The sequence below is a fragment of the Salvia miltiorrhiza genome, chromosome 5 (assembly GCF_028751815.1).
Source record: "Salvia miltiorrhiza cultivar Shanhuang (shh) chromosome 5, IMPLAD_Smil_shh, whole genome shotgun sequence".
Classification (NCBI taxonomy): domain Eukaryota; kingdom Viridiplantae; phylum Streptophyta; class Magnoliopsida; order Lamiales; family Lamiaceae; genus Salvia; species Salvia miltiorrhiza.
Genome location: NC_080391.1, coordinates 36,087,172 through 36,103,160, shown reverse-complemented (window position 1 = coordinate 36,103,160; position 15,989 = coordinate 36,087,172). Strand labels below are relative to the sequence as shown.

The following is a 15,989-nucleotide window of genomic DNA, read 5'->3' as shown; positions in this document are numbered from 1 at the left end:
CGTTTGGTTTGTCTCCGCGGCTTGGGTTTGTTTTCATGTTTCTCTTTTTAGTGCTCTTTGCTACTTGTGATTATCAAACAATACGTTAAATCTCTTGTTCGCAAATGGCTAAATTGTCTTCTGGTGTTTTGGGAAAGAATAAACAAAAATCTACGGTGCATTGTGGTTGTATGGTAGTCAATTCTTTTTATTCGGTAGAAAATTTTGTTTGTTATGTAAAGGTTTAGTATGGGATTGTGTATTTATTGAGCATGGCATTCAATAGAAGAATTTGATACACACGGAGATTTGTCCACTCCTCCATGTTGACTCTTAAGAACACTCACTGCCTATTAAACTGATGCACAGAGAGACTTGTATTAATTATATATCAAATTATACATTCTATCTTACAAATTCAATTAAAGTTATTTTTGAATCAAGCAAACTTAATATTGAAATTCAATAGGTGAAACTGAGGGCACGAGAAAGATGAACGTACGCGAAAACAATGTCGAAAAGTTGTTAAGAGGAAATATTTCAAGAAGTCTTCAAATAAAAAAAAAAAAAGAAATATTTCAAGAAATTTCTTTCCAAATATTTAAAGTTTGTTCTCTGCCAAATTCACTAAATTAGAATTTTATTTTATACTAGTAAGTGAGCCGTCGAAATTCGACGGAATCTATTAAAATATAAATTTATGAAATTATTAATGTATTTTTTGTTTCATGATTTTTTTTTTCACAAAAATAGAAAAGTTAATAAAATTGTTTTAAAGTAAAAAAAATTATAATATTTATTTGAAATTGGCCTAATTTAAATGTCTTACAAAATTTATATGTAGTAGAATTTCGATCCAAAAGAGAAATTGGAACAATTATTTGAAATGTATCTATATTAGATGTCTGTAGTTGGAACAAACAATTAAAAAATAAGAAAAATAAATAAATTAAATAATATCATTAATGACTTAAACTTTAAAAGTTTGAATAAATTATTAAATTTGTAATTACCTCATAATATATCAAAAATTTCATCATACACCACGTTAGTTGTTGCGTCTTGCGTATGACCTCTTTTTTTAGTTACTTTTGAGATTGCCACGTAGAATTGTCCATAACTAAAAATATGTTTCAGCAGGTATAATCCTACATTTGAAAGAGTTTGTCCATGACTTTTATTTATTGTCGACATAGCAAAAACAAACGCTCATAGGGAATTGCCTTCTCTGGAACCGAATTGGGAATTTAGTGTAATGCGATGAAATCATAATCATTCTAGCTATAGAAAACTTATTGCGCACATTTTTTCCTGAAATGAGTGCCTTCACTTGCGCGTTCCCCAAGTTGAGTTACTATCAGTCTGGTGCCATTGTAAAGCTCATTAGATTGATCATATTTTTTAGAAGCATGATTATGCATTTCTCTTTCAATTTAATCTCATGATTCGACAATCCTGAACACTTGACTGTTCTTTGCAAATGCTATCTGAACTTAGATAAATCCTTTCTTTGGTAGACATTAGAGACATGACGTAATCATTTATCGTATCAATCATCTCATTAATTAGTGGGGGCAAAGTCATATATATTAAAGTAAATCCTGTACGTTTTAAATTGAAATTGCAAATTTGGATATCATAAAGTATAATATTACAATAATCATTGCAATCTCAAAATTACAAATACTTATGTATTTTCTATTTTTCGTGTATGGATATAAATAAAATTTTATTGATCAGTGGAATATTAGTATAATGATTTTAGATATTCAATAGTTTTTAGATATATAATGATTTTTAGATACTTAATAGTTTTTGGATATGAAAATTGATTAAAATTTTTAAAAAATAAGATTGAATGAGAATTGAGAAAAATTAGAATGGAGTTATTATAAGAGGCCACGTAGGATAGAATTTATTTTGTTGGAATATTTATATAATAATTTTTTAAATATTTAATTTTTAAATATATCATGACTTTTAGATTTTTAATGGTTTTTAGACATATAATGATTTTTAGGTATTTAATAGTTTTTGGATATGAAAATTGATTAAAATTTAGAAAAAAATAAGAATGAATGAGAATTGAGGAAAATTAGAATAGAATGATTATACGATGCCACATAGAATATGATTTATTTTGCTTTAATATATATATAGATTAAGGGAGGAAATGTTTCAAGAAAATTCTTTCAAATATTTAAAGTTTGTTCTCCGCCAAATTCACTAAATTAGTATTTACTTTTAGAGTTAATATATAGAAGTATCCCCTTTCATATTGTAAAATTAAAATCTAGCCTATGAAATAAAAACATTAAAATATGGCCAATTTTTGTGTAAAAGTACAAAATTACCCCTTACTTTAAAATTTAAAAAAAATGGCCAGTCACAAGTCATTCAATCCTCTCTCTCACACACACACACACACAAATCCACCGCCCGCTGCTAAACTTCGCCGCAGCGCAGTCGCCTTCCAGCGCACTGTAGCCGTCGCCAATTGTTAAATCACCGGCGCCTTCTCCGTTGGCGCAGCCGCCGAGTCACGCGAGCCCTAGCCCAACCCCTACGACGGTCACCACTCCTTCTAAATTGAGAATTTGTCGTGCGATTTCGGAGGTATACAGTTGCTGCGATTGATTTAGATATGAGTGACAATTTGGTAAAGCATTTTAGTTTCGATTGATCTAAATTTGAGTGGACTCCCTCTCAAGCCTTTCGTCAAACAATCGTGCCATAGAATGGCTGAGATGGTGATCTCAGCAGCAAAGTGCATACCTCCGATTTTTTTTTTGGATCAGCTAGGGTTGGGTTTGGTTTGGGGTGGTGGAAGTCGGTGTAGCAGAATTCCTCGAGCACGACGCCAGATTTTTTTTTCTTCATTAAACCTTATTTTGTAATATGAATGACTGATTTTACTTTGAGCTTGAAAAAAAAATCACAACTAGCTCTATAAATTCATAATGTTCTTGAATTCACAATCGGGTCTATGAATTCACAACTTTATATTCTTGAATTCACAACTTAATACTTTTAAATTCACAACTAGATCTAGGAATTCACAACTAGCTCGATTAATTCACAACTTAATATTCTTAAATTCACAACCAGCTCGATGAATTCACAACTTAATATTCTTGAATTCACAACTAAATCTATGAATTCACAACAAAAATAAATTCTAGTTTTAGTTGTGAATTCAAACTTTAAAAACTCAAATTCACAACTACTTTAATTCACAACCAAAAAATTCTAGTTTTGAATTAAATTTTGGTTGTGAATTCAGAATCAAAAAATTCTGGCTGTGAATTAAATTTTGGTTGTAAATTCACAACCAAAAAATTCTTGTTGTGAATTCGACTGTGTAGGGTTTAGGGTTTAAGGTTTAGGGTTTAGGTTTTAGGGTTTAGGGTTTAGAGTGGATTTAGGATTTAGGGTTAGGCTTGTGAATTCACAATCAAAAAATTCTTGTTGTGAATTCGACTGTTTAAGGTTCAGGGTTTAGGGTTTATGGTTTATGGTTTAGAGTGAGTTTGGGGTTTAAGGTTTAGGGTTTAGATAGGGTTTAGGGTTTAAGGTTTACGGTTGTGAATTAAATTTTCATTGTGAATTCGACTGGTTTTGAATTCACAACCAAAAAATTCTGGTTGTGAATTAAATTTTGGTTGTGAATTGTGAATTCACATCGGTTGTGAATTGCGGGATTTTTTAAAACGGTGATGTTTAAAGGGTAAAATGAAGCAGACATTTTTTTAATTTTTAATGTGAAGGGTATTTTGGTAACACTGGCCATTTTTTAATATTTTTATCTTAGTGGACAATTTTTAATTTTACAATATGAAAGTGGCCATTTTAAAAATCCACTCTTTATTTTATATTAAGGGTGTATTGTAAAATTATCATGAGAAAATGAGGGATACAAAAAATTTATACTTTTAAATCTATTTTTTGTAGTGGACAAATTTCGCATAGTCCATTTGAATAAATATTCACGGCTCAAACATCTAGCCTAATTTAAAAACACTGAATTAATTCCAATTAATTCAGTCTGTACTCTCGGTCATCAAGGCCCATCGACCCAAACCCTAGAGAGGGTACCGACTTGGGGAAGAAGGCAGAAAACGTATCAAGGATATCGACCCCACAAATATCGGAGCAACTAGGGTTTAAGGAAAAGTGTTAGCAAAACCCTAGCCGTCAGGCCATCATGGTATAAATAAAGACAATTAGGTCAATGGACCGACAGAATCATTCGCACTCCAACACATTCTCTCCACCTTCTCTCCATACTCGCACTATTCTGCCTCCACGCTCTCAGCCTTAGGTTTTCCGGTGACCCGATCAACCGAGACGACCCAACGGCCCTCGCTCATCGCTCAATCGCCCAATCGCCCTCCAATCCCATTGACCAAATCGACCTGATTTACTCTTCCCTTTACTATATATTTCAGTTATTTCAATACAGTTTCTTAATATTGTTTACTGACTTGAGCGTCATATGCCCTTCCATCGACATCCCCACCGGTGCTCTAAGAAGGGCTCTAACATTTTTCGTGTTTTGGGTTGCTAGTGCCCATCGTACCGGACGACCCCGACGTCCTTATTCGTAGTTGTTGAATTTATTCCCAACATTTTTCATTTCCAGCTATTTTCTACAAAATAGAATTTCACCATTTATCATTTTCACTTTTCACTTTGAGGGATCCCTCATATTATCCTTCATTGAAATGAAAAGAATGAATGAGAAATGGTAAATTCTCTTTTGTAGAAAATAAGGATAAGAAATGAAGAATTTAAAGGGAGGTTTTTTTTTCTTTTTTTCTTTTTCTCATGATAAATTTACAATAAAAAAGAATATATCCTAAGATTATAAACCTCAAGATTTAAGGTAATCAAACTTCTTAAATTGTTAGCTTCCTAACCTTAATAAAATATAAAATTTATATTTGAACTTATAATATATTTTTAAACCTATCTTTCGGGCTAATTTTTGGTGCCAAATGGATGACATGGCATGCAAGAGAAATATTTTAATTTCCTTTTAAAAGATAAATTACATATAAGCTTTTTATATGTCCTGTTGGAAATTTAGTCTAATGGAAGATTTGAAAATATTTTTAAAAATTAAGTATAAAATTGATATTTTTCGTAAAGAAAATATCTATCAAACACGAGGATAGAAACTATAACAAACCCTAAAATTAAAGACTAATTTAGAAAAAGATAAAATATAAATTTTACTAAATATCTTTAATATCAAAATTGAATTTCATTGATTCTCACTAAAAAAAAAAATTTAATTTCATTGTGATTTTTTAAGAGGCCAATTTTGTAGGTGTTCGCTAATTTTATTTAACACGCCGCAAGTGTACGAGTGCAATTGTGTATAGCAGTTACAATGTCGAATCCATAGAGACTAATTATTATCAATGCTTATCCTAAATTACTTTATTCTATCTGGAAAAACAAAATTTAAAGTTTTGATTTTGAAAACAAATTAAATAAATAAATACTGAAAAGAGAAGAAATCAAGCTATGAGAATGCGAAGTAACAGAAAAGAGAGAATTTCCCAAGATAAAGGTTTCAACAGATTCTCCTAACTAACACGTTCAATTCAATTAATAAGATGATTCCTAAGGCAATCTCTAAGTTAGTTCATACCCACTCCCGTGGCATACAAACCGTTGATTACATGCAAGGCTACCATCCCTGGATCACACTTCTAACATGTAACTCCTAAAAGTTCCTAGGATTAATGCCCTCACAATTATCAATTCCCTTTAGAATTAAAATAAATGTGTTCTATGTTCTTAGTTCAGGTAATAATCATCATCTCCCGATCTCAAATTAAAACCTATGATTATGCTAAATTGGTGATCAAGCAATAAAGCAAACAAGATAAACAAGAACAAAGAAAGGAATAACAATCTAAATTAATTGAATCAAACAGTCAGAGAAACTTAAGCCTAACAATGTGCTCAACCCAAAAAGCTATTGCGAAACAAAGGATTTCCGCTGCGTGTGTTATCAGTCTGACTGATCTATCTTCTGATAGTCAGTAAGATTTATAACATCTCTGTTTATCAAACTCGACTGAAGCCTTACGTGCATCAGTTAAGTTCTTGTGACTTAACTGATAACTCCTTACTGAAGAGTCTTTCAGTATCAGTCGTCAACCCTGTTTTGGTCAAATCTCTTTTCAGTAAACCGGTGTCTGAGTTTGTGTTTAAAGTTTCATTTTGATCTCTATATTGAGATCTTCATTAAAAATAGCCTATAGGTGTATCCCCCTCATACACCTATTCGAGACCCTCCGGACCTAACATCTGTGGTACCACGCTCCGACATAGTACAACTTACCATCCTCAAACTGACGGCCAAACAGAGGTGGTCAACCACACCCTTGAGCAGTACCTGAGAGCTTTCACCCTTGCGAGACCAACATCATGGGCGTCTTACTTAGGATGGGCAGAATATTTACATAATACTTCGTATTGCAGCAGTATTCGCATGACACATTTTGAAGCTCTTTATGGCCGTAAACCTCAGATGATCCCTCCTTAATCACCCGACGCGACGTCCATTCAAGCCTTGGATGATCTTTTACAGCAACGTGATGCCTTACTAATTAGTTGAAAGAGATTCTCCGGTAGTCTCAATTTCGCATGAAGCAGCAACCGGATAGTCATAAACGCGATGTTGAGTTTAAGGTAGATGATATGGTCTTGGTCCAGTTGCAGCCCTATGACACACACCCGTCATGCGGTATGATCAAAATACTTGTGTTTGCCCAAGACGGACAGAACACTCTCCTATGCCCACAACCAAAGATTAGTCTAGTAGTAAGTATAGGGTCGAATACCACAGGGAGTGAGGAACACTTTGTTCTCCAAGGACAAATTGAGGTGTCACGAGTCTCAATCTGTATAACCTGCACAAATAAACGAAACGAAGTTCAAATATAACAAGGGGTAAGGGTTTTCGGTTAGGGCATAACTATTGTCGATATTTTATGTTGGTCATAGGCATACTGATGATCCATCCATGATCCATATAATCTCAAGGCGTGGCCCAAAGACATTGGGGCGTTTTAAGAGATCATACTTCACACTTAGGATGGTTGAGTCCATTGTAATCACTTGGTCCGAAGATCACAGTTTTTCCCCGGTCACAAGGTTGTGCTTCACTTCTCGTTAGGTAGTAGTCATACCCGTTATTCACCAAGTATGACCCTCACCAACCTTCTCTCCTGAGGTCCACGATTTCGCACCTTCGAAGGTGTATCATCATGGGATATTCATTTCCAGAACTGCGTCCAACCAATCATGTGATACTCCTACGGATGTGTAGTGCTTCCCTCGATCGATAACTATGGCTTTATGCCTCGTTACAGTTGATGGGTAGTTGCTAGAGAAGCCCAAAATCGAGGAAGGACAATGTACTGTGTATCCCATCAATCCTTTCCTCGCCTTCCGGATCTACAACATCTTTTGTTGATGCTGTTTAGCTACTCGGTCATGGGCATACTGGTTGTCACGCCTAAATATGTATGTCCTTTGCTTGACATGGACAGCCTTTTACCGAACGGAGATCACCCGTTAGGCCCCTACTGTCCATAGTTCGGCACAGATCCATCCGGAATTACTAGACTCAACCGAAAGCACAAATGCCTCACTATAGATTTACATATCGACGACAATTATTTTCACCCCTTAACCATACCAAAGGAACAACTTACACATATTGACAAACATTAATGCGAAATAACTTGAATTTAACATGTAGCAAAGATAAATACTCGAATATATAAAAGTACCTAAGGCAAACCGCCTCGATCTTGTTCCTTGCACACGATTGAAAATACTAGAAAACAGTAAAGTGTTTGAACGGAATTAAATCAACTGAAATATAAATTGTTTCTGGAACTAAAATGCCACACGTTGGCCATAAATATCAAAAGTTCTAAGTACGAGCAAAAGTTCTTTATAGTTGGGGTTGTTTCTTCTCTTATACTTGCATCTAGAGGAGGGCTAATCCTAGCTGCGCCGGCCTTCAATCTCCATCAGGATCTTCTTTCCTTTTCTGGCTACAACCTTGATTGATATGATTGAAGATCCGATTGATTCTTTCCTCCAGCTGCAGATTAGGTTAGCTCTCCATCCTTCTGGATTCTTCTACCTCTTTCTCTTGTCTTCCACGATCATCCCTCACATCTCCTTGCATTTGATTCCAAATCCTGGCAATGGTTGGCTGCTTCAGATTGTAGTGGTCAGATAGATTGCTTCTTTCAGTTTGACTCATACCAGGTGGGTTACTTCGGGTTCCCATGCCCGGCTCAAGTAATACTTGAGAGGTACTGCGTCTAGGCTCCATGGTGGCAAACATGACATTGCAATCTTGGCTGGTAATGCCCATTCCGATCACATTTATTCCGTTTGCGCTCTACAGGACTGCTTTCCCTTTACAACCTGGTTTTCTCCTGGAACGACCTAAACTGACGCAAATAAAATGGAAAAATAGGCCCAAATGGCCCAAAAGTCAAAGACGTATCACCTTACCACCAAACTTCAATTCGAGGCCACCGATCTCCAAAAATTGCTTAACGATTTATGGGCCATTTCGTGTCACCGAGCATATTGGCTATGTTGTGTATCACTTAGCCCTCCCGCCGGAGAGCCGCATTCATCCCGTGTTCCACGTCTCTAAGTTGAAGCTGTTCAAGGAAAGCAGCTCTACTCCACTGTGTGCATTGCCCGAAATAGCACTTGGATCAGCGCCAATGCCGGTCCACTCGCCATCTGCGGCGCACAAGAAGTTATTACTCCATCGGTACCACAACGATAGGTTTTAATTTAGTGGACCAGAGAACCACCAGAATATTCGACTTAGGAGTCTAGGGAGAAGGTGCAAGGTTCATTCCCAAATTTTAACCTTGAGGACAAGGTTGTTTTTGAAGGTGGGGAGAATGATACAACTATTGGATCCATTTCAAAGAAGCCCAATATCACAAATGATAAGGCAACCCAATTGGGAGAAGGCCCACTTACTGAACGACGACTCATTCACAACAAAAAGATCCCGGAGCGTTTTGAAGACTTTGTTATGTAGCAGACGTGTGAGCACTTGGTTTAGGGGACCACTTTTCTGTTAGGTTTACCTTTTCTGTTGAGGTTTCTGCATGATAGTGTGTGGTGCCGTTTTGACAAGTAGTGATTAAATAGCTGCAGAAAGATGTACGTTGGGAATTAATGAATGAACATTTTCTGCTCTTATTTTTTTTCTTCTTTACCTGGAGTTTTGGCTCACTCGAAGTAGTCTATCTCTGATTTATCCTTTCAACCAAATTGAGTTTAGAGTAATGATTTGATTGGTGCTACTGATACAACAAGGTGCATCTTCTTTTCTGGTGACCACATAGAAGAAACTTCAAGGTTAAGCGTGCTTATCTTGGAGCAATTCCAGGATGGGTGACCCCTGAAAATTTCTCGAGGAACGTGCAAGTGAGGACAAAACACGCTAGAAAAGACTTGTGTTGGTCTGTGGGATCATCCGTCAAGTCTAGAGCCGAGTTACAGATCTCGTACTATTGCGGGCGACTTTAGCTGTTAGTTTAGTCCAAATAGAACCCATTCACAGTTTCACACCATTCGTGCCAACACTTGGCACGACATATCTTGGAAGGAATAGGTTGAATATATCATTTCCTTTCAATTCATGCCAACACTTGATGCGACATATCTTTGAACGAAATGTGTGAATAACCTCTTTTTGTATGTATCCTGGCAACTACGCACGTTCACGCGGATCGAGTTGCCCAACGTACGATGCACCTGCTTTGTCGCCCAATGCCGATGCTACTGTTGCGCGCGCCTTGCTAGAGTTATGTATACTGAAAAGCATGCTTTAAACTACTAGTATACTTGTATTAACTTTATTTCCTTATTAATGAGAATAAATATTTTTGTCATACAGTTTGCATTATATTTATTTGTCAATTATACTGCAATATGTTCTGATTCTATATCAAGATTATGTGATGATGATTTTTTTGTGCGATTTTATTCTCTCTTAGATGGATCATAAAACAAGGTTGAGCCAGACGTGGAAAATGTTAAAATATGTTGGCCCAACTCTCAAAGGCCCATCACTGCTCACAACCATGGCAGCCCCCATTTTATGTTTGTGCCTAGGATCAAATTTGATCATCTCTTTCCTTTTGCCCCGAGTTCTTTCTATGTGAGTTTTTCAAGCTTAAGGATTTATAGATCCTCATCGCAGCCTCGAATAAGCAACAATGTTTTTCTAGGCTTTGTGGAGGAGCTATATATGGAGTTTTGAGTGTGTTGTTGAGTCGGTATATCTGACCTCTCAATTGGACACTTGTGGTTGTTGTGTAGCAAGGGAAAAGAGTGGATTACAAATTCACTTATCCTAACTGTCATTCTTTTTCCCTATTCTTCTCATTCTAAGTTTCGATTGCTATCCTTTTTTCCTATTCTTTAGCAATCCTTTTTTCCTATTCTTTTCATTCTAAGTTTCGATTGTTATCCTTTTTTCCTATTCTTTTCATTCTAAGTTTTGATTGTTATCCTTGCATGTGTGCAGGAGACTTAAATTAGAGTGCAGTAGCTACTGCAGATTGGTAACGACTAATCACCAGTTCTCGTCTTCTACCACGAGGTGTTGGAGAAAGGTGAATCAATATCACAACAGAATTATAGATACTTTGCTGGGATTAAATTTATGACACTTGGTAAGAAAATTCTCATTTATGGTAATACACTGAACATAATAATTTTCTATAAAATGGAGATTATATTAATAATAATTTTAATTGGCATTGTCACATCCGTTGTTATTACTAACTTTTACACCAACAATGAACTAATTTGAAGTAATCATCTGATCTAATTAAAATTGGAATTAAAAAAAAAATACAACTAGAATCCAGATGAGCGAAATACTTAACCAAGGATGAAATGATCAGAAATAACGAGTCTGGAAGTTTTAGTAATTCAAAAAAAAAAAAAAAAAAAAACAATCAACATAAACAAAAGGAAAAGGGTGTTCAATCCCGGGTGAGATTGCAAAGACCTAATATGATGGCCGACGCCTCCACGCTTTCCTCTCTCACAGTCACAATTTGTTGCTCGAATCTCCGCAGTTTCTCCACAATGGCGGCCGTCCCCTCACCCTCCCTCCGCATCTTCAATGGTCTTAACGACGAGGAACTACAATTCTCATACGATTCCGATTCGTAACTCCTCATTTCCGCATTCTCTGATGAGCAGCATCCATCCTCATCCTACACCAACCCAAAATTTATCATCACCAACCCATCAATTTCAACGTGTATATATGTGAAACGATTTGATGAATTTTTTTTACCTCAGAAGACGGGAAAGGGTCGTCACGGGCTCTTTTTGAGGAGGAGAGAGAAACATTCTCATTCTCATTCTCTTCCTCATCGTCGGCGCTGGCCGGCGGCGAATCCGACCACGGCACCACTTGATTCTCATCCACGTCCTCGGCCTCGGCCTCATCTTCGTCTTCACTGGAATCATCTGTCTCAGTGGCAGAATATTGGCGATCATCATCGTCAGAGTCGGTTTCAGTGGTTTGAGATGGGTGTTGGTTGCGATGAGCGCAGGCGTGGCAGACGGAAACGGTGGGGCCGAGCTTGGGGCCGGCGGCCTTCCACGGCGTAGGCGAGTGGCAGACGTGGCAGAGGAGGGTGCGGGAGTGCTTGGCCACCAGGAAATTGGCGGCGTGGACCTTCTCGTCGCACTCCCAGCACAGACTCGCTTGATCGGAGTCGCAGAACATTCTTGCAGGATTGCTGCACAGCTCACACCTTCCTTTCGACATTGATCGGATTAATTGGATCTCTCTCTCGAGATATGCTCCGTTTCTTTTTTGGATAAATTTAGTGAGGAAGAGAAATGGGAGCTTGGATGGGCATATCATATTTATAAAAGAGGGGTGAGCTGAGGTCTTCTATTTTAGTTAGTAGTGATAAAAACAATTAATTATTACTATTATCTCGAAAATGTAAATGGTCATAATCACGCAAAGTGCAACTTGCATCTACTTATGGAAATCCACCTGTTCCCAAACCATGAAACCGCCCCTAGTAATCATTCCCGTTTTGGTTTTTTTAACAGTAGTATGAGTTAATATAATTATATTAGTAAGCATTAGTATATTTTAGACTTTAATTGGCTACTCTAGCCTATTCCCCCACTCGATTTCATAATAATTGTCATATTTTTCTTTTTCAGCGATAACATATTTCCTCCGTCCTATTATTAATGGCACATATTTTATTTTGAATTGTCTAAACATAAATGATTCGTTTCTCCTTTAGGCAATAATTTTATATTATAAAATATATGGATCCATAATACATTTTTACACTATAATCTTATTTTTCTTAATTTTTGTACCCAAAAGCAACAAGTCATAAATAATGGGACGGAGGGAGTAATATTTTTTTTCTAAAATAAAAACGTGAGCTCCACTTTTTATCTTTTTATTTTTTCAATTATTTACACTTTAATTCTATTTTCTCACAAAATAAAAATGAACTCTACCTTTTTTTATTATTTTTACTCTTTAATCATATCCACTTAAATTACCGTCTCAAAACAAATTAGAAAATTTATTATGAGATGAAAGAAATATTTTAAACAAAAAAACTTACCTATAAAAATAAAAATTGAAAACAATAATACTTTTGGTATGAATATACCAATATGACCATTAATAACTAGACCATGCATCTCCCTCCCTATTTCTCTCCCCTATTCTGCACCGCCGCCACCTGCAATAGCTTCATTCACCTATCTATCTCAATTATCTTTCTGTCTCGGCAACCACTACCCCTCTTGCCTCGGCCCATGTTGCAACACCGCCACCACTATCTGGCACCTCTATCTCTCGCCTCCACTTCGTTTGCCTTTCTTTTCTCTCTCTCGATTCTCCACTGCCTCTTTCTTTTTTTTTGATGAAATTACATTATAAATAATATAAACCACACACACCCCACCTAATGGTTATTGTGGCCGAGAGTATTCGAACCTGTGACTTCTTGGACAACAGGCAACCACCCAACCACTAGGCCATCCCAAGGGGACAAACCACTGCCTCTTTCTTGATTTTCAGCATCGTCGTCTCCTGCTTTTTCTCTATTGCCATCGGCACCTCGCCAATCACTGCCTCCAAAATTTTAGGACTATCAAATAATTTTGCAAAATCATATAACAGTTTAAAGTACACTATTACACAATTTTTCATATAATCCTATAACTTTATTTTTTTACTTGGGAAGGAAGATCAGTGAGATTTGAACCCTAAACCTCAATTTTCATATACAAGAGTTCGCACTATTTGGACCATATAATTGTATGATAGTCATCAAAAAGTACTGCCTCTGTCCATTAAGCTGAAATAGAAATTTTATTGAAAAGAAGAAAAAAGAGTGAGAGATCCTTGAGAGCACAGGCGCCACCAAGGAAGGAGCAAAAGGAACTCCAAAAAACAAACAAAGACCAGAAAAGAACCAGCCAAAAAGACACCGTTCGAAACAAACAAATCCGAGCGAAAACCCACTAAAGAAAAACCCCAGACATGGCAGGCCCTCCAGTGCCGGGCAACCACCAGGCGCAAAGCAGGATTTCAGAATAGAGCAAACACCAGACCAGCGCAAACGTTCAGTGCGACGACTCTAGGGCGTCTGACGGTGCCGTGCCGCCCGCACAGAACAGACCAAGGACACAGACGGGCTGGTTGATCTCCAAGGCGGACAGCCTATCCCCTTCAGCGCATTGCAGCACGTCGAGCTCGAGGAGATCCTCCATGCGTGGCAGAGAACACGTGCAAGAGGCACGCCGATCGAGAGAACGAACACCAACTGACCTGCAAACATTAAAAGAAAGAGCAGCAGGCCGGGAAAGAAAACAGACGACCAAAGAAATGAGAGAACGTGAAACGTGAAACAGCTGTCAAACAAGAGATAACCAAACCAAAAGGCCTCTTCGAACCTCAACCACTTCCCCGATGAAAGGGGAGCCCGGATAGTCACCAAACCAAACAACCAGCAACCTGACCCGGCCCCAAAAGAACCCACAGCCACAAAGGTGGTCCGAAGCAAAAGCAAAGGAAGCTACAACCCGCAAACCCAAAAGCCGATCAGACCCAGTTCTCCGCTAGCAGTGAACCTCCTAATGCAATTACTTTTATAATCATTCTCAACCAAACCAAATTAACCAATTTACAAACTTCGAACTCCACAATAACAAAGACAAGCTTAAAAGGTCATCTTCACGGGATGTAGCAATTGGGGGTAACCAAAAGACTTCCCGCGTGGTTTCCCATGCTCATAATGAAGGAACCATCAGAGGAGCAGAGACCGGCAACATATGTCAACAAAGAAACAAGAGAAGATATTAAGCCTATTGCAATGGAGACACTCCTGCTAGCATAAACCGGACACTCCTGCCTCTGTCCATTAAGAGTGACATGTATTTCATTTTGGACCGTTCCACTATAAGTGGCGTATTTTGTATAAATGGAAAAATTTAACCTTTAAAAAAGTGTAGGTTCTACCACTTTTAATCAATTTACACATTTTTCTTAGTTCTCGAAAAGTTTTGAGTCATTTAAGTGGGACGGAGGAAGAATGTAATAGTTCTAAAATATATTATTACACATTTCACGACTATTACATATTTAGATTTCAACCCTTAAAACACTCCAAACTTTTTTCATTAATATTTTTTGTTGGGTATTTGGTGGTTTTATTTGTATCTACATGGTTACTTTAAAGAATAATACTATATGTATCACCAATCGTAGCAGATCATCCCAAACTCATCTCCGCCTTTAGAGCTTTTACTGATTTTTATAGAAGAACGAGAAGAAATGAATGTTCAATGGTATGATTAACTCTTTCATTCAATTTCTTGTTTTTATAATTCACTAAAAAAGATTGCATCTTCTTCGTTCTACCCTCGTGCATTTGCTCATGTTGGTCGGAATTAGTTGTCTACGGCGAACTCTATCAACTTTGTTTTATAAAAATTGATTGTAAATTCATACGTTATAGTTAAATTTTATTTTTTCTCGTACACTATGAAATTAGTGTTAAAAAAATATATACTTTAAATTTTTTTAATTTTTTTATAAATTTCATTTTTTCCTAAATTAAGCTAACGTGGAAAAATTAAAACTAATGTGACAAACTTGTAGATCAAAACAACATCATTTTGATTTTTTTTTAATAAAAACTAAAAAGAAATCAAATGGATCACAATCGGAAGCTGCATGGCGACCTGACACCGTTGACGATAATGCGTCAAATTGAATTTCTTTTTTTTTTAAATAATAATTAAAACGACGTCATTTTAATCGATAAGCTTGCCACATCAATTTTAATTTTGCCACGACAGCTTTGATTTGGGGGACATTAAATTTTATGAGAAATTTCAAAAAGTTTCAAAGTATATATATTTTGGCACCAATTTCATAGTGTTTGAGAAAAATCAGAATTTGACTATAATGTATAAATTTACAGCCAATTAACCCTTATAAAAACGTATGAATGTTTTAATCATGTTGCAGCGAATGAAATCATTGGTAAGAGCATCCACATTGGTGCTTACTTGATAGCTTACTTGATAGGAGGGGACCGCAATGATTACAGGAGACCACATTGGGATTACTTGATAGCTTACTTGAATTTTTTAGATTTGATTTTTATATTTTTCATTTAATTTTAATTGCTCAAATTTAAATAACATAATTTACTAATAATTCACATGGAAGGGAAGTATTGATTTAAAGAAGAGAAAAAAAAAATAGAGTAAAATTCACAAACGGTCAAATTGACCAAAAATCATTTTTTTTAATTCTGCCAAAAAGTTGTCATTTTCAAAATTTGAATTAAATTTTTTTTTTATAAGGGCGCGTATAGAACACGCGCCATTATTTAAGGCAGATCGGGTATATTCGA

The 15,989-nt window shown here is 36.4% G+C and overlaps 1 protein-coding gene across 1 annotated transcript; it reads right to left on the bottom strand.

Annotated features, from left to right (window-relative positions):
* Positions 1-10,865: 10,865 nt before the first annotated feature.
* LOC130987033 (putative zinc finger protein CONSTANS-LIKE 11) lies at positions 10,866-12,039 on the bottom strand. Its single transcript, XM_057910595.1, has 2 exons — positions 11,366-12,039; positions 10,866-11,282 (listed from the first exon to the last, which is right to left on the bottom strand). Exons 1-2 carry the CDS (start codon positions 11,942-11,944, stop codon positions 11,046-11,048), a joined length of 816 nt encoding a protein of 271 aa, XP_057766578.1. The 5' UTR covers positions 11,945-12,039; the 3' UTR covers positions 10,866-11,045.
* Between the last annotated feature and the right edge of the window lie 3,950 nt (positions 12,040-15,989).

Excerpts from the sequence above, each read along its gene's own strand:
- LOC130987033 (XM_057910595.1), bottom strand. The coding sequence starts at position 11,944 with ATGATATGCCCATCCAAGCTCCCATTTCTCTTCCTCACTAAATTTATC. Across the intron at positions 11,283-11,365 it reads ACCCTTTCCCGTCTTCTGAG|GATGAGGATGGATGCTGCTC; the intron begins GTAAAAAAAATT and ends GGGTTGGTGTAG.